The sequence below is a fragment of the Mycothermus thermophilus genome, assembly GCF_041956435.1.
Source record: "Mycothermus thermophilus strain CBS 625.91 unplaced genomic scaffold VTJ04scaffold_3, whole genome shotgun sequence".
Lineage (NCBI taxonomy): Eukaryota > Fungi > Ascomycota > Sordariomycetes > Sordariales > Chaetomiaceae > Mycothermus > Mycothermus thermophilus.
The window spans coordinates 3859691-3878792 of record NW_027191429.1 but is presented as its reverse complement, the minus strand read 5'-3'; the positions used below and the strand labels follow the sequence as shown (position 1 = coordinate 3878792).

Below are 19102 nucleotides of genomic sequence, written 5' to 3'. Positions count from 1 at the left end.
GTCAGATCTCGTATTAATATGTATTACTTGTGAAACTCCCGCCGTAGTAGAGTTTACTCAATCTCAATCAACTTAAACAAGACGAGTGGCGCGGTTCCCTTGCCCAGCTATTAACCAGAGTGACGTCTGCAAATTTACCCGCGCCATTCGGCATTTCCCGCTGCCATCCTCAGCCGCCTCACCCGCCTTACGATCCAGCGCTCCTGCAGGCGCGGTTCCGAAAAGGGCTGGAAAGGTAACGCGGAAGCGCGGACGTCCTTCCGATTGCCAAGAAACGGGACGTCCAAAGAGACTGCATTCCTATGGTGGAAAATCATAAGACCCTTTGTTGGTTGTCTCCGGAGTATGTTGCAATCGGGGATAAGATTCATCTTATCTCATGAATCTCCTCGAGGTCTGGGACGCTGTCAAAAAAGACAATAATAGCACGTGATCGGATGATGAAGACACAAAACACGCTCGACAGTCATTTATTGTCCTTACAACTTTCCGATGAACTCAGTTGGGTCCCGAGATATGGTAACATTAGCTCGGAAAGTCGAGACAAGAAGTATGTACAATGAACTGTGCTCCATCTTGCCAACCCCCGAACCATATCTCCCTTCGACTTCCTCCATGATGCTTCACTCATCGTCATCTTCCCAGCCAGCTCAGTGGTGCGGGGGTGAGGTTGTTGCTTGTGCTGCTAGCCCTGCTGGGCCGGAGCCTCGGAGGCCGGAGCTTGGTTCGCAGCATGCGTATGTCCTTGACCTTGACCCTAGCGCTGACCTTGTCCTTGGTTGTTGTGCCGACGATTTCCCCCGCGGTTGCGTTGCGAGTTGTTGTCGTTGGCTGGCACATGCTGCTGGGCGTGCGCCGGTTGCTGCTCGGCCTGCAGCCCAAACATATTGGCAGCAGAGAAAGGATTCATGCCCATGGCCGCCATGACAGAATTCATGTCTCCGACATAGGAAAAGTGTCGGTAATACACATTGGGCCTGAAGTCTTGAACGACCACCAGAACCTGGCCGGCGACGTGGTGGGGGTAGATGGTGGTAGAATGATGCAGATAATCCAGCTGCTGCTCAGGATTGTAGTCGGAATGACCTTGATGGTAGTAGTTTTGCTGCTGCTGGCCAAGTGGCTCCGACTGTTGTTGGTCGTGCTGCTGGGCACGGTTCCGACGACGGTTCTTGGCCATTTTCTTGCTCTTGGATTCCTTTGGTCGGTCAGACACTCTCTTTCGCACTTTGGAAAAAGGTCAGAAGATCAGTAATGGATGGGATACTTACTTGAGACAATTTGGATGTCTTTCCAGTTATGATTGACGGAAGAGGAGGGTGGATTGTGGCCGGTCGAACCAAGTTCTTCAACCAAGAATGAGTTGGCTACCTTGGTACAGACACGAAAGAATTTTACAAATCAAAGAGGAAGAGCTCGAGTTCGCAGAGTTTGTCGGCAATGGAGGGAGGGGATCAAACGGAGTGCCGAGGTCCGCCGGCCGGGTGGTTGCCGGCCGGAAGCTTCCGGTCCCGGCGCGGCCCGGGTGGGCCCGGAGGAGTGGGGCCGACCGGACCCTGGTCCGGGTCCGGGTCCGGTCCCGATCGGCGCGGTGACCGGAGAGTTGCCGGGAAGATTACCTAATCACTCCGTCTGCCCTTTCTGCATTGAGCAACCACAAGGATCCTTTATCGACATCATTTTGTCCGTTCCTCAGCAAGCAACAGGCAAGGTATTCATGTCGTTTCTTGACCGATCCATGTCAATAGAATCTCAACCAAAGCTCTCTATGCGAGCCTGCACTTTTGGAACTTGCGCTAAGCCATTTTCCATTGGCAATCAACCGCTCACGCCCGGCGGTACGGCCAGTGCAGCTGAACAAGACGAGACCAAGTAAAAGAAGCAGCGCACCAGCATGAAGCCTGGCATCCGGGGATGCAGTTTAAACACCGTACTTCAACTCCTCAGTAACAGCAGCTTTGCCAACAGCTGCCTTGCCATCGTGCGGCAGGAATCGAAGGTCCTCATGAAGAATGAGAAAGCTTCTCTGGCCAAGTCAGATACTTTGTAGTTACCAGTCAAGTGGAAAGAGAACTGGCAGAAGACCTTTCCCACTAGATCGGTCGACACCGTGACGGGAAAATGGAGTGTCATTCTGGTGAAAGCATGTCATGCACTACGTTTCAAACCGAGGATGGAAGGGTATGATGAGCGAGACAAATTGATGAGACAGATCAAGACCGCTGTTGCTCTTTTTTTTCTATTTCGTCATATACCCAAGATATGCCGTCTATCCCTCTATTCTTCAAATGCCATATCCCCAATCCAGACCTCGAGCTCAATGCTTATACACCAACCTACCATCCCCAATCAACCTCCAAAACTCCTCAATCAACTCCCTCTGCCCACCACTCGCGCCCCTCACCGCCAGGTACACGCGCGAGTCGATCTCGGTATCCCACTCGCCGGGGTTCCCGCCGACCATCATGCCCCCGGCTTCATTCAAGATACACCACCCCGCGGCCACGTCCCACGCGTAGCATCCGCCCTCCCAGTACAAATCCAGCTGGCCGGCGGCGCACGCGCATATGTTGAGCGCGGCGCTGCCCAGCGACCGTAGGCCGCCCGTCATGCCACCGCCCAGCTCGCGCGACGCCGCCAGCCGGCGGAACGTGCGTGCCTTGAGCTCAAAGTTTTCCCCGTCGCGCTGGCTGCCCCACTCAATCGACACGAGCGACGTGCTCAGGTCCCCCAGCCGCGGCGGCTTACCTCCGGACCCGCCCAGCAGAGGCAGCCGCTGCCGCTCCCCGCGCCCCGCGCCGGCGGGCAGCGAGGCGTTGCGCTGCACGAAGCTGCCCCGCCCCTTGATGCCCGTGAACAGCAGGTCCTGGAAGGGGTTGTAGACGACGCCGACGGCGGGAACGCGGTCGACGACCAGTCCGAGCGAGATGCAGGCGTTCGGGAAGGCGTGGACAAAGTTTTGGGTGCCGTCGATGGGGTCGACGACGAAGGTGGGCGCGTCCGAGATGCGGGTGACGCCGGGTTGGTACGTCTCCTCGCCGACAAAGTCGAAGTCCGGGTAGGCGGCGCGCAGGCGGGACGAGACGAGGCGCTCGACGGCTTTGTCGGTCTCGGTCACAATGTCGACAGCTGTTTGAGGAACGAAATTGTTCGTGAGCTTTGTTGTCCTACCCTGCAAAATGACCTTTACCTGACAGCTGGGGGGAAGAAAAAGCGGACGGCGGGGACCCACCATTGAGCTTGGTGTCGGTTGAAGAGCTGCTGGGATTGGCGGCCAGAATCATGCGTCCCGCCTCAAAGGCGACCGACACCAGCGTGTCGTGGACGGCTTGCAAGTCGACTGACATTGTTGTGGTAGAGCGCCGAGGGTTAAGCTCGGGAGAAGTGAATTCTAGAAGGAGTCGGCGCTGGACCGGGATATTTGTTGGGGTTGAAGCTTGAGGCCCGGCCCGTCCATACTCTGTAAGGATAGGCCGCGGGGTTGATCGGCGTCCATAACGTCAGTGGGTCCTCCTGCACGCCATCACCCCCACTATAGACGGGAAGGACAGTCAGGTAGGTAGTACTACTACCTTAGGCTAGTGAAGGGACTCTGGCAGTAGAGGACAAACCCCTAACTGAGCATCTGAGCATGAAGTTGTCTCACTAACAATTGCATGTGTTGAGTGATACATGGGCTGATGCTGTGTTTGGTGTCACGAACCAGAGTTGTGTGTGACCAGAAACAGGAATATCCCATTGAATGGATTATCGTGCGCATGTACATACCGCCGTGTAACCAGCAATCAAAAAGAAAAGACCCAAACTCCAGTCCGTCGCCGATCCGCCATGCCAGAAGTAAGGTAGCCGCCGCCCCAAGGGACCCGTCCAAAAATACAATGAGAGAGACACAATGAACGAACTGAATCGACCCAATCCCTGGCTCCCAATCTGATCACATCTCCTCCCGGAAGATCGACCTCCTGTCATCCTCGCCCCTCGCCTTGCGCGCCGCGAACGACTTGTCCTGGTCAGTGATGGGCCGTGGGCTGACCCCGCGCAAGCCGATGTTACTGGGCTCCGCGGCGTCATCAAACGGGTTGCCCTGTCTTGCACCAGGAGGAGCCGGCCCCGGCGAGCGACTGCGCGGCCGTCCGCGCTCCGGTTCGGCCCCGCCAGCAAGCCCATTCTCTACAGCTGGCTCAGGCTCGTTCATTTGGTACCCGTCGCCCTGGGGAACATAGGGCGAACCACCCGCGCCGGGACCGCCATGCCCCGAGGGAGGAGCAAGGCCCAGCTCGCGCTCCTCCTCGTAAGGGTTGTACCCGCCGACGCGCGAGTCCCAGGGGTCGTCGTCAAGGTGTTCGAAGCCCCGGCGCGTTGATGAATAGCCGGCGTTGTAAGAGGTGCCCTCGTAGGCACCAGCCGCGGTGCGACGGTTGCGCAGCGAGCGAATGCGATCGTTGAACCAGCCGATCAGGCCGCCCGGAGCAGGACGCGGGCCGGAATACGAGGACGAGGATCCGAAAAACGGAATGTAAGATTTCCAGGACGGCGGGGGCAGCTAGAGAGATTGCGTCAGAGTGGTCGGCGTCATTTTTGGAAGGGTTTAGCATATCAAACTTACGCCTAGCCGTGACGCCCGCACGCGTGTAAAGATTATCCACGCTGCGGCGGCCACAAGTAGCGCCAGCACGATCGCAAGTACGATGGCGCCCGCTGTATTCATGGTTGGCGATTGATCGACGTCGATGCTCGAATTCCGAGCACGTCTGGACGGGTTTGCGCCTGGGAAATCTGGGAAGCGAAGAAGGAGGGATTTCGTGGCATGGAGGGGGTCTTGGATCGAAAGGGAACCTGGAACTTCCAACAAGTTGCATCAAGTTGACGCCGCAGCCCAGTGTGGCTTTGGCCGTTGCAGACTGAAAACGGCTAAGCCCCGCTGCCAAGCCGCAGATCCGGGCAAGCTTCCCGATCTCCGAACCCTTACCCTGAACTTGCTCTATATCCTTATGTCCTACACCTCACAACTGAAATCGATCAACTTACATCATCAAAGAATCTCCGAGTATACAAACCACTGCGTTCTCCCCTCGCAAAAAGCTCTATCCAAAAGGTATCAGGTATCCAATTCTTGCCGCCATACTCCATACTCCAAAACTCACAACGCGCCTCCCCAACCTGAGCCTGTGTCATCTCTCATCATTCAAAACACATGTCCCACCTCCCGTTGTTCCGCGCAAACTTCAAGCTTTCAACGAACCGGCTGAGGGTGCACATTCCCCTCTTGTCCCCTCCGCACTGCGCAAGGGGCATCACCCGGTCATTGACCAACACGCGCACCATTTCTTCATCCTCCTCCGATCCCCCACACCGCAGCTTTTCGACATACACCCGCGCCCCGAACGGCACGGCCCTAGCAGTCGAGAACCGACCGTCGTCGTCCTCCTCCCCCTCCGCGGGCATTTCATTCCCAGGTTCTTCATGGTTGTCCCACAACCCCAAGGCGCTGAGGATGCCCACCATGTCGTTATCATGGCTGAAATCCGCATACAGCCTCCTCCCGAGCGGGAAGGTCTCCGGGTTCTCATCCAGCGTGCGGTTCGTGCTGGTCCCATCGCTCACCGGCTGGCCGGACAGCCGCGCGATCAGCTCGTTGACGAACCCGACCCCCTGAGTCGGGCCGAGCGGATTGCCCGGGCCGTAGCCGAACCATTTGCCGACGTCCTGGTACCGGTCGTAGGCCCGCCATTCGGCGGCCGTGAAGAGCCGGCAGAAGGGCGACAGCTTCGTGCCTTCTGGGAACGCGACCGTCTCGAACGGGCACAGGTCCATCAGCGCGACGATGTCGGTCGCGTTGAGATTCGCGCCGGGCAGCTGCGCGTTGATGCGCTCCACGATGGGACCGACAAACTTGGAGAGGTATTCCTTCTGCGCCTTGTCGCCAATGTCGGCATACGGCCCCTCCTCGAAGGCCGTGCAGAGGCCGTGGTGCAAGGTGTTGTTGGCGGTGTCGTCTGACGAGATGATCACCATGTCGTAGGGCAGTGTTGGCTGGGGCGATGTGGCGCCGCGGTCGGCGAGCCGCGCCTCGTGGAACCCTTGGGTGAAATTGACAGCTGAGGCTACAACGCGGCTTACGCCACTGGACCGCACGAAGGGCACCTCGACGCGCGCAAGTTCGCGATAGCGATGGTAAAACCTTGCGCCAGAATACGCTAGCTGCCGCTCTCCCATCGGGGTAAGCTCGTTGGCGCCGAGAGTGTAGCGATAGGAGCGCAGGAACGCGAGGCCGGGGCCATACGAGGTCGCCTGACGCTGGACGCGGTCAATCACGTCGACGTAGTAGGCGGCCCGGCCCGTAGTTGGGGCGCGGGCGCCGTGGCGCGAGAGGACCTGTGCGAACGTCACATTGCAGCCCTTGGGGAAACCGGGGTCAATGTCAGAGGGGACGGAGAAGTATGGTGAGTACTGTCCCCAGGAGTGGGAGATGTCGGCGGCGCACCAGAAGCCTCTGTCGACAGAGTCGCAAGGGTGGTGCGGTTGTTGCCTTCCGAATGGTTAGTTCACCAGCGATGGTAGAAAAGGGAGCCCAAACTCACAAGAAAGTGACGGCGACGAGGCCTAACATGAAGAAGGTCAAGGCGATGAGCGCGGCGCGGACCCGGCGCCGGAACTGGTCCGACTGAAACCATCGGGCATCCGCATGGTCTTCGGCCGGCCCGGTCGGGAGAGGCGTGTATCTGGCGCGGCCCCGGAGCCAGTCACCGAGGGGCGGCATGCTGAAATGGGGGAGCGTAGACCGTGTAAACAGTCGGAGGCGGTGAGCTTCCTCCAAGCCGCGAGTTTCTTCGCTATTACTATGTCCAACGCAATCTAGCAGCACAGGAGAATCCGTCCCCGGCGAGGTCGATGTCGATGCCCGGCATCGCGACCTAACCCTGACTGAAGAACCCCCTGTTGGGTGATGCACGATGGGTGCGGGCATCAGCGGACTCGTTGACCAACCCGTAGCCTCTCAGGGAACAGCCCTGTCAAGGCTGCCAGGCGGGACCCTCTGAAACGTGGTCGCGCTCTGAAACGCGGAATCTTGCCCTGGCCACTGCGGGAGGACCCACTCTTTTCCGGCCCCATAGCGGAACCCTGCAAGACCCGGCGCCGGTGTGCCGGTTCCAGTTGCAGATTCATATTGGGTTGTCCGATGTGGCAACCAGGGAATGAAATATTTGCTGCTAATCTCGAGTCAGGTGCCTTTCGGGACACCCATAGTGGAATTATTTTCTTATATGGACTCTCTAAGGTCAGGTAGGAGCTACCTACAGACCGTGCGTTGGTTGACCCAAGGGAGCTAGCCAGCAAGGTCTCAAGATGCCCAAGATGCTAGGCTCAGTGTCAACTCAGACATCCATGATGGTAAACATGTCAGGCACTTGCGTTATGACTCTGACCACATCATATTGGATGTGCCCATCTGCATCTTTTCAATGATACCTCTCACGCGCCAACTGCCAGCGGCTAGGTCATTTCGGTAATGCGGGCTGAGAAAGTACTGATGTCCAACAGAGTACCGGGCGGCTAAGTCACAGACACAGCATCCAAGCACACACAAACCAAATGTGATGGAACTAAATCTCAAAACAAAACGATTGATTAAAACCGGTTAGGTTATCGGCTGTCTAAAACCAGGTATCTCAACGCCTGCCGTGGTATCATAAGTCCGTTCATCTCCTGCCTCCAAAACCAGCTGTCAAGCATCCAGCTTGACAAGCCATAGTCCCAAACAAGCAGTGCGAAAAGAGAAACGCGCAAGACAGATATTACAACTCATATCCTACACACTAACCCACAGTCCGTAAGATATACCCGAACTTAAATGGCAATGCCAACGCTCACTGGGCGATGCATAGTTGGTTCCGCAGCCGCCAGGTTGACGACTTCTGGGGCTGTCGGCATAGTCGCCGGTTTGACCATTGGGGAAAGAGATTTGACCAACCCAATCATTACCTCCTTATCGAAACCTCCTCTGTCAGCCCCAATCAATGGCGTCGTGTGTCGCGAGCCATGCTTCGGCGTCTGCTCGGGCGACCAGGCCGTGGTGGTAGGCACCGTTTTGGACTCGGCATCCTCGTCCTCCCCCGATTCGCGTGTAGTCCATGTGTACACGGACGAGGAGGTATCCACGCTGGTGCGCCGCGGGGCCTCGGATGGCGCCAGGCACTGGTAGAAGCCGTCCGACTGCTTGACGGGCCGCGGGGAAGAGGTGACGGAGGTGGTGCTGCATGAAGGATCCGAGGGGCTGGACTCGTCCGGTTGGAACAGCCAGTTCGACACGCGCGAGAACGACTTCTTCTTCCTCAAAGGCGGCCGCAGCACAAGGGGTAGCGGCGGCGCCAGTGGCAGGTCGAAGCCTGTCGCGGAGGGGGGGATGAGAGATGACGTAGATGATATTTGCGCCGCGTAAATCACGGAAGGTGTGGTGAATAGCCCTGGCTGGACTTCCTCAGTGTTGCGAAGCTCCGGTAACTCCTGAATCACACCCGGGCCTTCATGGGGACTGCGCGAGCGCGAGGGCGCCGTGCGAGGCCGTTCAGCACTTAGGCGCTCCGCAAACGAAGGTGCCGCCGCCGGCACGGCCGGGATTGCCGGCATCGGTTCGAACTCTGGCCAGGTCAGCGTGGAATCCGGACAGCAGCAATGAGGGAACATACGCATATCGTAGTAGAGGGTAGGGGGTCGGTTGAGGAAGATGCTCTGACGCTCAATGACCCGCTCGATCTCGGCTTGCAGGCGCTCCTTTTCGAGGATGGCGCTGGCGATGCGCTCAACAATCCGCTCCGTGTCGGGCGACGTATGTGCGCGGGCCCGCGACTTGGGCGGTATCTTCGGCGGGGACCCCTCGGATGCACTTGACCCTCGCCGGGCATGACTCCTGGGGAGGTGGAATGACATTTGCGACGGGACACGCTCTCCCAGGTCATTCTCCTCACGGATCTCGGCAAGGTGAACTGGTGGCGGTTCCGCAACAACATTTTCGACGTGCGGCAGGATTGCCGACAGCCGGTTGTTTGGCTGATAAATGCTCAGCTCGATGGGCCGGAATGAACGAGGGCGAGACCGAGCGGGACGCGGGGGAGATGGCGGCTTCGATAGGAGTTGCTGCTCCTCCGGCCATTGGAATGACTGAGACCGGATATGGCGGAAGTTAGTCGGCTCCGATATCTTCAACCGGCGCACCGACGACGACGACCGGCCGAACCAACTCCTCGCCGGGCTGTCCCGAGTATCGAAATGTCGGAGTTGGCGTGGTACAAGTTTTTCGAGGTCCCCGTCGACCTCCTTTGAGGGATCCGTCGTCACGACTGGGTGGCCTGTCACGGCGGTGGCATCATCCTGAACTCCAACCTTCTCTCCTTGGCGCTTCTGACGAGCACCACCACAAGACAAAAAGGAACGAAGCCACTGAGAAAAAGAATCGGACATAGTGCCGGCGTGAGTCGGCAGCTAGTGGAGAAACGAAGTCTGTATGAAAACGAAAGACATCCGGCGACCAGCACCCAAAACGAAGGAAAACGAGGGCAGCGCACCCCCCAGGCATCGCGCGCGGGCGGTCATTCATCTTTACATACTTCACAAAATACATGCAGACCGAGGAACCTGTCACACGCTCTTGGAGGTCGGCTGAGCGGTGCTGACACGAGTTGGTGTAGGGCCTCTCGACGGGGAGTCCCAGGGCCGGCATCTGATAGGCCGGTGTGGCCCAATCGAAGAAACCAGTTGGCGCTTGTAAAACGGGTGCGACGGGTATGTCGCGGGGAGCCTTCTACGCCCAGTCCGGTGTTGCCGACCAGTAATGTTCAAGCAAGGGTGCCGCACCTCATCGCATGTCTCACTTTCTTTGTGGCCGGCAACCGTCGTGGCGACCATGATTGCCACGAGCGTCCAAAAAGGGGGGTCGGTCGGCATGCTAGTTCTTTGTTGAAACTGAGCTTTGAGGCTTGCCTGCCGTTGGGCTGAATGCGAGGCCGCTTGAGATCCTGGGGAATGTTTGCATGCTGATGGGGGCTGGGAGTCGCAAATTGGATGCAAGAATAGTGGCGCAATCCGTTTCTCTGCCCATTCTCCAGAAGCTCTCGTCTAGGGGTGGGCTTGTCGTGACACAGCCAGGCTGCGTTTCCCGACCTCACATCAGAACCTGTGATAATCTCACTCAGTGGCTAGCGCCTTGGCCTTGAGTTTCCGAAGCTCGTCAGTAATGATGAGTTTCATGATGTTGATTTATTTGAATCGTCCAGCGTTGTGCGCGACTGAGTGCAAATGTGCCCACCCGTTGGCGTCTCGCCTTTGCGGCCTCCGTGGCCACTGAACTTTCGGTGCTGGAGAAACCAGAAAACATTGTGTCGAAGAAAAATCACCAGTGCTGTGCCCCGGTTGGGCTCGTGTTTGCCGGAGACCAAACTCCAAACGGCTTGGCGTCTTCTGGAATGCCGGGACATCCAGCTCTTCCAGGTTCACTTGACATCATGCTCCGGGAAGCCCCGCACCCCGCCGGATTAATTGTCCGCCGATCCCGTCCACTGCCGATGCTCCAGGCACGTGCCCCGCCTTGGCGGCGCCGTTTCGACTTATATGCCAAGACCGCAGGGCACGGGCTCCGGGCAGGGGTGTTGTGAGATACGTGTACGGATTGGAAACTGGAGCTCAACTTTACGCGAACCTCAACCGTCCCTCTTCACACGTCAACCTTAACTCCAATCCCCAAATTCTTTGACGCGAACTGGTCACTTTTGCCCCGGCCATTGATCAAATCGATCGCCCCGACTTCCTATCTTTCATCAGCCATGGAAACACCTCCGCAAGGCCCTCAGGGCTCTCAGGGTCCGCAGGGTCCTCAGGGTCCTCATGGACCGATGCCCGGACCGATGCCGATGCCAGGGCCGATGCCAGGCCAGATGCCCAGCCCCGAGCAGATCGCGGCCATGCAGCGCCAGCTTGCGATTGACGCCGAGAAGATGGGAATGACCGTTCCTCAGTTCATTGGTTAGTCGTCTGTGCCAAAACCGTTGGCCCGCGACACCCCGCTGACTCCCGGTCCCGTAGAACACCTCAAGCGCCAGGCCATGGAGAGGATGCAGCAAGCACAGCAGCAAGCCCAGGCCCAGCAGGGCGGGCACCAACATCAACACCCTCACCAGCACCCACATCCCCATCCCCACCCTCATCCGCACGGCCAGCCTCAGCCCATTGTGCCCGGCCCGCCGAACCCCGTTGCTATCGCTCTCGCCAAGTTCCTCCGCAGCCAAAACCTTAAGCCGCGCACATGCATTCTCAACGGCGAGCGGAAGGATATGTTCAGGGTATGTTCCTCTGGCCGTCCCATAGAGCGTCGCCACACTAACGTCGTCAGGTCAAACGTGCGCTGCGGGCGATGCAGTCAGACGCATACAAGGCGGCGCGGAAAAAGAACCCCGCGCTCCCCGAAATCACCGATCGGGCATCTCTCGAGAACGCCTTTAAGTTGCTTCCGCTTTCCATGCTGGCGCTCCGTGTCAGCAAGATCGACCCCCACGAGGGCCATGACCATCCTCCCAAGAAGCAGGGCAAGCGCATCAAGGGTTTGTGGACAGTGCGCATTGAGCCGCAGCAAGATGCCGGTGACGACATGTACTACGTCTGGTTGTGGGAGGGCCCGCAGCTCATGCGCAAGGTCTACGCCGCTCTCGCCATCCTGGCCATCTTCGCCCTTGTCTGCTATCCCCTGTGGCCTGCCAGCTTGCGCCTCGGCGGTTATTACCTGAGCTGGGGCTTCCTTTGCTTCATGGGATTGTTCTTCGCTATGGCCATCTTCCGCGTCATCCTCTTCTGTGTCACCTACTTTGTCGTTCCGCCGGGTCTCTGGCTGTTCCCGAACCTGTGGGAGGACGTCTCAGTCATCGACAGCTTCAAACCCGTCTGGGCTTGGCACGAAGTGAGTCCCCTCAAGAGCCGCATCTTGTTGACACTGCGCTAACCACCTTTTTCACAGCCTGCTAGCGCAAAGAAGAAGAAAAAGAAGGCCAAGAAGGCCGCTGGCTCCGCCAACGCCGGCGCCACATTCTCTGCGACGACCGGACAGCCCGCGCCTGCTACGGCCACCACGACCGCGACGGAAACCAAGGTACAGACGGCCCCGCAGCAACGCACCTATATGGCCCCGAGGGTGGAGGAGTTGGAGGACGACGAGTGAAAGAGGGGAGGAAAAGCAGTTGGCGAGCACTAGCTGGTTGTTCTTGGGAGGGGGAGCTTGGTTGTACAATACATTCGACTTGTGTGTCGGCTCTTTGAGGCAGGGCGTCGTGGTTCTTCATTCTCATGCATTTTTAACTCGTTTCCTTGGGGAAAATGGCAATACACTGCTGGGCATTCTGGGGCTTAAGAAACTCTTTGTGCGTCGTCTCGTCGTCGTGGATGTCTGGGCTTTTTCTCCGGCTATCAGGTTCCATTGTTTTTCAGGTCTGTTCTTTTCCTGACTGCCAACCTCGACGCCAACATGGAAGTAAAGGATGCCTAATCAACTCGTTACTTCCTCAAATCTTTCCATACTTCCCAGGTTTACTCAAAATTTTCAACTTCTCAAACCTTTCACCTGTCAATCTTTTACTCTTCCAACCACCAACCAATCTCTCCTTCGAGGATGGGTTCCATCATCCAACGCTTGACATCCACATACGGACCTCGACCGTCTTCACATCTCTCACCACTTCAGCGCAAGCAAGCTCCTTTTCTATCCTCGCAGCCCAACAAGAAGAACAGCAACAATAATCCACCATGCCAGAGTTCAAACGCTTCGTCCCCCTCATCTACGCCTGCGGGCACGACGATCTCGTCGAGTACAAGTCCAGAAACCGCAATCAAGAAAAGCAAGGCCAGGAGCAGGAGCAGGAGCAGGAGCAGGTGGAAATTTACAACTTCCCCTCCTCCACCAACCTCGCCACCAGAACCCTCGTCCTCCCACCGCGGCACGAACCTTTCCTCCGCTGCCCAGGATGTTACTTTAGCTGGATTGGTAGGATTTGGGAGAGATGGTATACCTGGTGGTATCGCGCATACGATCTCTGGCCCGAGCGGGGACATCGGAGACAAGGCGTGGCTTCCTCGAGGGAAATGCACGACGAATACTCCGCCAAGGTAGACACAATGATCAAGATAAGTCGGCGCGTCTCTCTTGATGGGGTCGCAGATGGGCTTGCTTTGGTGCTGGCATGGGCAGTGTTGACCTTTAGGGCGCTGAAGTCCAAGGTTTGGGGTCTCGGGGAGGAAAGGGGACAATGACTTGTGGAACGAGTATCAGAGACCCAAGGAATAATCAAGTGAGAAGAGAGGGGGAAAATGACAATGAATACCGAATCACCATCATGTGATACCATCCGTATGTACTGGGGCTGTTTTGACATAAGGGACTATCAGATCGGCGAACCGCATATTTGGAGAATTGCAAACTCAAAGTAACTACAGGTAGATTCAATAACTCCTTGAGGCCATAGATCCCAGATATATCATCACGATATCAACCTAATCTCTTCATGACACCCATTCCACCTTACGTGTACAGCTCATCCGTCAGACTGTTCAACGCAAGGCCGTCCTCAGCCAGATCCGGCACGTCAACGAGGAAGTTGAGTGGCATCTCAACCAGGTTGCCCCTCACGCCGGACAGCCATTCCTTCAGCTCAGCCACGCCACCCGGGAACTCGCTGCGCACGACGTGGCCATAGTCGACCTTGCCCTGCTTATACCCTTCGGCGGCTTGCTCCTCCTTCTCGCCCGGTATGACGAAGTGCTTCGAGAAGAATTTATCGTAATCCTCCCACGTGCGCACCTGGTCATTAGGCACGGGGTGGAAAGCACGCGAGAAGATTTCGGTATTGCGGCGGGCCGTGGACCGCCAGAGCTCCAGGAACTGGCGGCTAATCGGGTCCGCCACCAGCCGGTCGGCAGGCGAGCCCCAGTCATACTCATTGGGTGAGTGAGTAACTGGCATCCAGTTGCTGTTGGGGGCATCGGGACGCTCGTGCGCCAGCAATCCCAAGTGGCGACGGAACAGCACGCGACGCAGGGACGAGGCGAATGCTGAGACTCTGTATGGCCGGCCAGCCATAGTAGAAGACACCGAGGGATCTTCCTCGATGACAACTGCGATCTCGCTGTCATGGTCGCCAACCTGAGAGCGGTCGTTCAGGTTGGCAGATCCGCAAATGACGACGCGATCGTCGGCAATCAGGACCTTGCTGTGAATATACAGCTGCTCCGTGACGAAGGCATCGATCTCGGCCTCCGGGTCGCCCGTCCACGGGACGGAGCGCAGGTCGGGTCCGTTGTGCATGTAGCAAGCAGCGACACTGTCCCATGTCTTGTCGGAAAGGTGGCAGGCAGCCTCCTGGTAGCGACGGTACTGGCTCTCGACGGGGGAGAGAGCACCGCACTCTCGGGTGAAGCGGCGGTCAAAGGCAAGACGGGCATCCTCGTAGCGCACGCCGCTCTGACGTTCCGCCTCGGCCATGGCGGCACCCGTGTTGATGCGATCGTAGTTACGCAGGTTGTAGAAGTTGATGTACTGATGAGGGTCGCTCACACCAGACTGACGCAGCGTCTCAAGGATGCTGCTGCCACCGCGGCAGATGGAGGCGTATTGGAACTCCATGATGGCACGTGTGCCGATGGCGCCCTCGGAACGCAGATCACCAGCAAAAGCCGGCACGGCAGGCATGACGACGAAGACTTGGAACGGTTCGCGCGCATGATGAGCCCGAACAATACGGTCGACAATTGCGCGGCCGATCTTGTTCTTGACCGGCTTCTGCTTATCCGAGGTGGCCGTGATGAAGAACTGGTTCTCAATGTAGATGAAGTGCTTCGCATCACGAATCGCAGCCATGTAGGCATTGGCAATGGAGTGCTCGGTGCGGACGCCCAGAGACCACTTGCAGCAACTCCTGGTCAGCTGGATACGGGCACCAGCCGGTGGCGGATGAGGCGGGGCTTGCTCATCCCCGAGGAACTTGTGGACGTGGCGAGTAAAGCGCTGCTGCAAGCCGTACAAGTCATGACCGGGCGGCAGAGGGTGCGAAGCGGGGGGTTCGAGCAGCTGATATTTGCCAATGTCGCGGGTGCTGTACTTCTTGTTGAAAATGAAGTTCCTGGGAAGGGTAAGGTTAGAAAAAACTCAGAGACGGTAGTTATTCTAGAACTCACCATCTTTGGACAAAGTGGGCGGCCAGACTGTCCACGATGGGGCCCGAGAGACTGATGCTCACATCTGCCCAGCCCATGCGGGAGCTCTTGGTACGATCGACTAGACGGGTCAGCGGCGACACGGCAAAAATGTAGACACGGATTAGATACTCACGCTTGTTGTTCTCCCACTTGTTGACATCCTCGAAATCGTAGACGCGCGCATTGTTGTAATCTTGGCCGGGGAAGATAACCTCATCAAGGTTGCCGGGGTGCACGTCGGCAATGGGATGACTGTTCGTGTCGTACCGACCAAAGCCTGTCTCGAGTCAGCGGTGCCTGGGACCGGGATTCATCAAACTACGTACACAGATCCAGGCCTCCCATGAAGGCAACCTTGCCGTCCACCAGGCACAGCTTTTCACTATGTCCTCGTCAGCACCAGGCTCCACATTTCCTATGCCGTCACCTGGACGTACTGATGAGCAAAATAGAGGACCACGTCCTCGGCGGTACCATAAAGGCTCTTGATAACGTCCTCGGAGGCGCGGGCGAGGCTGAACTTTTGAAGGCTGAAATCTTTGATACCGCTTCCTAATTCCTTGAGGCCGGTGACGATTGAGTTGCCGCTGACATAGTGATCCGGATACCGGAACACCTTGATATTGGGGTGCAAGGCCTCGAGGGCATGCTTGGTGTGCTGCGGGGGTCAGTCATGGGTTTAAGCATCGGAAAGGGAAGGTCGAATAGTTTCAAGAGAGGAGATACGCTGGTCGTAGCTTTCGGCTGCTTACTTTCGAGTTCACTGCAACCTGTTAGTAGGTATCAATAGAATGAGGCCTCGAGAAAAGGCTTACACGTCAGAGCCTGAGGCACCTCCTTGTAGACAACGACATAGACCTTGACGCCACGCTCGGCGGCAGCCTTGAGCATGTAGTCGAGACGGTACGCCTCATTTTTTGCGGGAGGTCGCCGCAGGTACAGTTCCGGGCTACGCGGGGGTCAACGGGTTGGCCTTGCTCAGCAGGACGTATAGCTCAAGCCTACCTCAGCCACCAATCCAAGATGTAGATGTACTCCCGAGCTTCTGTTGGGGGTCAGCGCACGACCTGGCCTCGTGTTCTCGGGATCACGTACCCTCGAGAGCGACCGAGACGGCCCAGAAGTACGAGGCACCGTCGACGTGCCACTTGACATGTCCAGAGGACTGATCCGCGAATGACGAATACCGGTGTGTGTGATCGTGATCGGTCGTGCAATCATGGCCATAGTGCGTATGGGAGTGCTTTTCGGTAGTGGGCAGCAGGTCCTGGACCGTGTGCTTGGCCTTTCGCAGCAACGAATGGAACGACATGGCGGATCGGATCGGTTGGTGTCAGGGGCACACCTAGGTAGAGATATCCGGGGTGTTCACGTGTCGACGGGGGGTGTTCGGAAGAGAAACGAAACGAGCCCAAGAGGTGGGGGACGAACGTTAAATGCCGTAAATGGCCGCGAGGACTCCAAGATGATTGCGGAGGACAGTTCTCTCTTTCTCTGGAAGACACACCGACGAGTCCACCAGAACCCTCGTAGTCTGCACGATAACGTCAATGCAAGACGCCAATAGCGGGGAGCTGACTGTGCCCAGCTCCAGGCGGGACCAATCAGCGGGGCAAGCGAGCGCCGTCGTCGAGGCCTCCTGTGTTGTCTGGGTGGGGAAGTGAACTGCCGGTGAAACGCTGACGGGAGGCTCTTCGTCGACCGCTGATACGTATTCCGTAGGGCTGAGGGGACAAGGGCTCGATGAGTGAGAGATCTCATCGAAGCCTCCATCTTCAGTGGTGCAGAGGGCCATCAGATGGTGCCGTGCCGTTCCAGGCCGTGTCTCACCTCGGCGCGGGCCCCCGGTGTCGGGCCGGATGTCAGACATGTGAGCCCCGGTCATCCATGGATGTCAACCATGGGACAAGGATCCAACTCAACCGAGAACTGAGCCGGCGGAATGCGTCAAGCAGCCAACCGGATGCCGCAGATGGCGTGACAAGCACAAGATGTCTCGTTCCATTGTCGAGATGACCTGGCCTCGTGGACAGAAGACGCCGGGTCGGTTAGAAGAGGTGGTGAAAACCTGGAAAGATGGGAATGTGGATGTGCTGTATTCCTAAAAGAGGACAACGCTAGAGCTCACACTAGCCTGTTCCATCCGTTCTCTGAGACCTGAACCAGAAGGAAGACCCCTGGCGTCCCGAGTTTCCATGTCCTGCGTCGGTGAAGTGCGGCAACCGGAACCCGCCCGTAGCCGTGCCCGGGCGGGGCAGGAACAGACAGATCACGGCTGGTGGAAGGTGCTGTCCAAGTTCCAGGTCGCAGGTCCAAGGTCGCGGCTCGCAGGTTGCAGGTTTAGTGCAGGTCACGGCAGGGCAGTGGGGGCTGCCATCAAGTTTTCAGGTCCCGTCAATTCTGGCATTCTCGATCCCATCTCCCGTCCCGTTTCTTTACTTCACGCTCCACCGGCTTGCAACCTTGCCCGCGGCCGAGTCTCCGACCGGTGAGCTGGGAAATGCACCGTCGTGCATCCGACGCATATCGACCTTCAAACTCCGGTACCTACATTACCGCGTACCTTCTGTACCGTGCGTTCTTTAGACCTCTAGTACAAGACGGATGCACCTCGCCTGCCCGCAACCTGGACGCTTTCCACCCAACGAGGTACGATGTCACCGACTCCGGACACACCCCCCATCCATGGATTTATGTCTCCCACGCTGGCTGGCGACCCCCCATCCTCCTCCCACCAGGCCGGAAGAGCAAAAGTAAAAAAGCAAAACCCTGAGCCCTCCCTCCCGCTCTGAGACATTTTCACCATCCATATCCGGGTTAACCGCCATCCCACGCAATTGGCTGACGTTGATCTGCCCCCCGCGCTCTCAGACGGTCTTGACCGAGACGAGGAGTCACGGTGGGCGGCGAGGACAGGGGGTCGGTGAAGGTGTGAACTGACAGCCGGGTCTAGCGATGAATATCAACACCGGGAGCCATACCTATACTTATACATACTCTCCTACCGAGTCTCACCTCTTGACCGTCGGTGAACCTCAAGCTCTCCAACCATGTCATCCATGACGTACGTCTACTCGCAGGACCAGCACGGCCACCTGGTCCCCTACATGGCCGCCCTCCATGCCTCGTGCATCTCCCTCGATGGCATGGTCGGGCCCTTCCTACCGCCCCTCACCAACGAGAAGTTGTTACCCTGGTGGCGTGAGCGCATCGCCGAAGCCAACCGCGGGTCGCGCATCATTGTGCTCTTGCTGGGCCCCCCTTCTGAGGCATCATCGCCAACGACCCCCGGAGTGGGCATTAACTTGATGACTACCGCCGCCAATGCGAAGAAGCCCCTGGGCACCGACCTGCGTGGTCTTGCCATGCTCAAGCTTTCCGAGTCCGAGACGGGCTCGTTCCGAGCCCGCATCGACACCGTCTTGGTTGACCGGCGCCACCGGAGGCAAGGTGGTGCACGTGCCCTAGTTGCGGCTCTTGAGTACGAAGCGGCGAAGCGTGGCCGGTCGCTACTGGTGAGCAATCCGGTGCTCTCGGGAGAGTCCAACATCAAGTTCAACAGAACTAACTCTCTCCCCCGCAGCTCGTCAGCGCAGAGACGGATAGCGTCGCCGAAATTGTCTTCAAGAAGCTTGGATACGTTGAGATAGGCAAGGTGCCGCATTTCAGCCGTGCTCTGCCTACCGGTAAGAAGAAGGGCGAGACCTTCTTCTACAAGGAGTTTCTACCAGCTGGACAGCCGATACCATGACGACATTCACCAGGATGCGCGCATGTTTCTCTCTAGAGTTGTTTTTCTATCGTCTCGTGTTCTGTTCTACTTCCGGAGTTCGGGGATGAACTTAAAAACTATCTGTTGGGGGGTTACCAACTA

The 19102-nt window shown here is 57.6% G+C and overlaps 10 protein-coding genes across 10 annotated transcripts; 3 read left to right on the top strand and 7 right to left on the bottom strand.

Annotated features, from left to right (window-relative positions):
• Nucleotides 1-685: 685 nt before the first annotated feature.
• Nucleotides 686-1180, bottom strand: VTJ04DRAFT_5548 (uncharacterized protein; the record flags this gene model as incomplete). Its single annotated transcript, XM_069363674.1, has 2 exons — nt 686-720; nt 769-1180. 2 exons carry the CDS (start codon nt 1178-1180, stop codon nt 686-688), a joined length of 447 nt encoding a protein of 148 aa, XP_069220497.1.
• Nucleotides 1181-2317: 1137 nt separating this feature from the next.
• VTJ04DRAFT_5547 (uncharacterized protein) lies at nt 2318-3347 on the bottom strand (the record flags this gene model as incomplete). The annotated part of the gene is made up of 2 exons (XM_069363673.1): nt 2318-3129; nt 3233-3347. 2 exons carry the CDS (start codon nt 3345-3347, stop codon nt 2318-2320), a joined length of 927 nt encoding a protein of 308 aa, XP_069220496.1.
• Nucleotides 3348-3934: 587 nt separating this feature from the next.
• Nucleotides 3935-4708, bottom strand: VTJ04DRAFT_5546 (uncharacterized protein; the record flags this gene model as incomplete). Its single annotated transcript, XM_069363672.1, has 2 exons — nt 3935-4543; nt 4607-4708. The coding sequence occupies 2 exons, from the start codon at nt 4706-4708 to the stop codon at nt 3935-3937; spliced, it is 711 nt and encodes a 236-aa protein (XP_069220495.1).
• Nucleotides 4709-5181: 473 nt separating this feature from the next.
• Nucleotides 5182-6760, bottom strand: VTJ04DRAFT_5545 (uncharacterized protein; the record flags this gene model as incomplete). The annotated part of the gene is made up of 2 exons (XM_069363671.1): nt 5182-6529; nt 6582-6760. The coding sequence occupies 2 exons, from the start codon at nt 6758-6760 to the stop codon at nt 5182-5184; spliced, it is 1527 nt and encodes a 508-aa protein (XP_069220494.1).
• A 1088-nt stretch (nt 6761-7848) lies between these two features.
• Nucleotides 7849-9459, bottom strand: VTJ04DRAFT_5544 (uncharacterized protein; the record flags this gene model as incomplete). Its single annotated transcript, XM_069363670.1, has 2 exons — nt 7849-8639; nt 8688-9459. 2 exons carry the CDS (start codon nt 9457-9459, stop codon nt 7849-7851), a joined length of 1563 nt encoding a protein of 520 aa, XP_069220493.1.
• A 1358-nt stretch (nt 9460-10817) lies between these two features.
• On the top strand, nt 10818-12202 carry VTJ04DRAFT_5543 (uncharacterized protein; the record flags this gene model as incomplete). The annotated part of the gene is made up of 4 exons (XM_069363669.1): nt 10818-11016; nt 11077-11333; nt 11384-11944; nt 12002-12202. The coding sequence occupies 4 exons, from the start codon at nt 10818-10820 to the stop codon at nt 12200-12202; spliced, it is 1218 nt and encodes a 405-aa protein (XP_069220492.1).
• Nucleotides 12203-12783: 581 nt separating this feature from the next.
• Nucleotides 12784-13287, top strand: VTJ04DRAFT_5542 (uncharacterized protein; the record flags this gene model as incomplete). The annotated part of the gene is made up of 1 exon (XM_069363668.1): nt 12784-13287. The coding sequence occupies one exon, from the start codon at nt 12784-12786 to the stop codon at nt 13285-13287; it is 504 nt and encodes a 167-aa protein (XP_069220491.1).
• A 268-nt stretch (nt 13288-13555) lies between these two features.
• VTJ04DRAFT_5541 (uncharacterized protein) lies at nt 13556-16540 on the bottom strand (the record flags this gene model as incomplete). Its single annotated transcript, XM_069363667.1, has 9 exons — nt 13556-15152; nt 15208-15307; nt 15362-15505; nt 15555-15610; nt 15666-15886; nt 15981-15991; nt 16044-16177; nt 16234-16273; nt 16324-16540. 9 exons carry the CDS (start codon nt 16538-16540, stop codon nt 13556-13558), a joined length of 2520 nt encoding a protein of 839 aa, XP_069220490.1.
• A 120-nt stretch (nt 16541-16660) lies between these two features.
• VTJ04DRAFT_5540 (uncharacterized protein) lies at nt 16661-17023 on the bottom strand (the record flags this gene model as incomplete). The annotated part of the gene is made up of 1 exon (XM_069363666.1): nt 16661-17023. The coding sequence occupies one exon, from the start codon at nt 17021-17023 to the stop codon at nt 16661-16663; it is 363 nt and encodes a 120-aa protein (XP_069220489.1).
• Nucleotides 17024-18278: 1255 nt separating this feature from the next.
• Nucleotides 18279-18979, top strand: VTJ04DRAFT_5539 (uncharacterized protein; the record flags this gene model as incomplete). The annotated part of the gene is made up of 2 exons (XM_069363664.1): nt 18279-18743; nt 18812-18979. The coding sequence occupies 2 exons, from the start codon at nt 18279-18281 to the stop codon at nt 18977-18979; spliced, it is 633 nt and encodes a 210-aa protein (XP_069220488.1).
• Nucleotides 18980-19102: the final 123 nt, after the last annotated feature.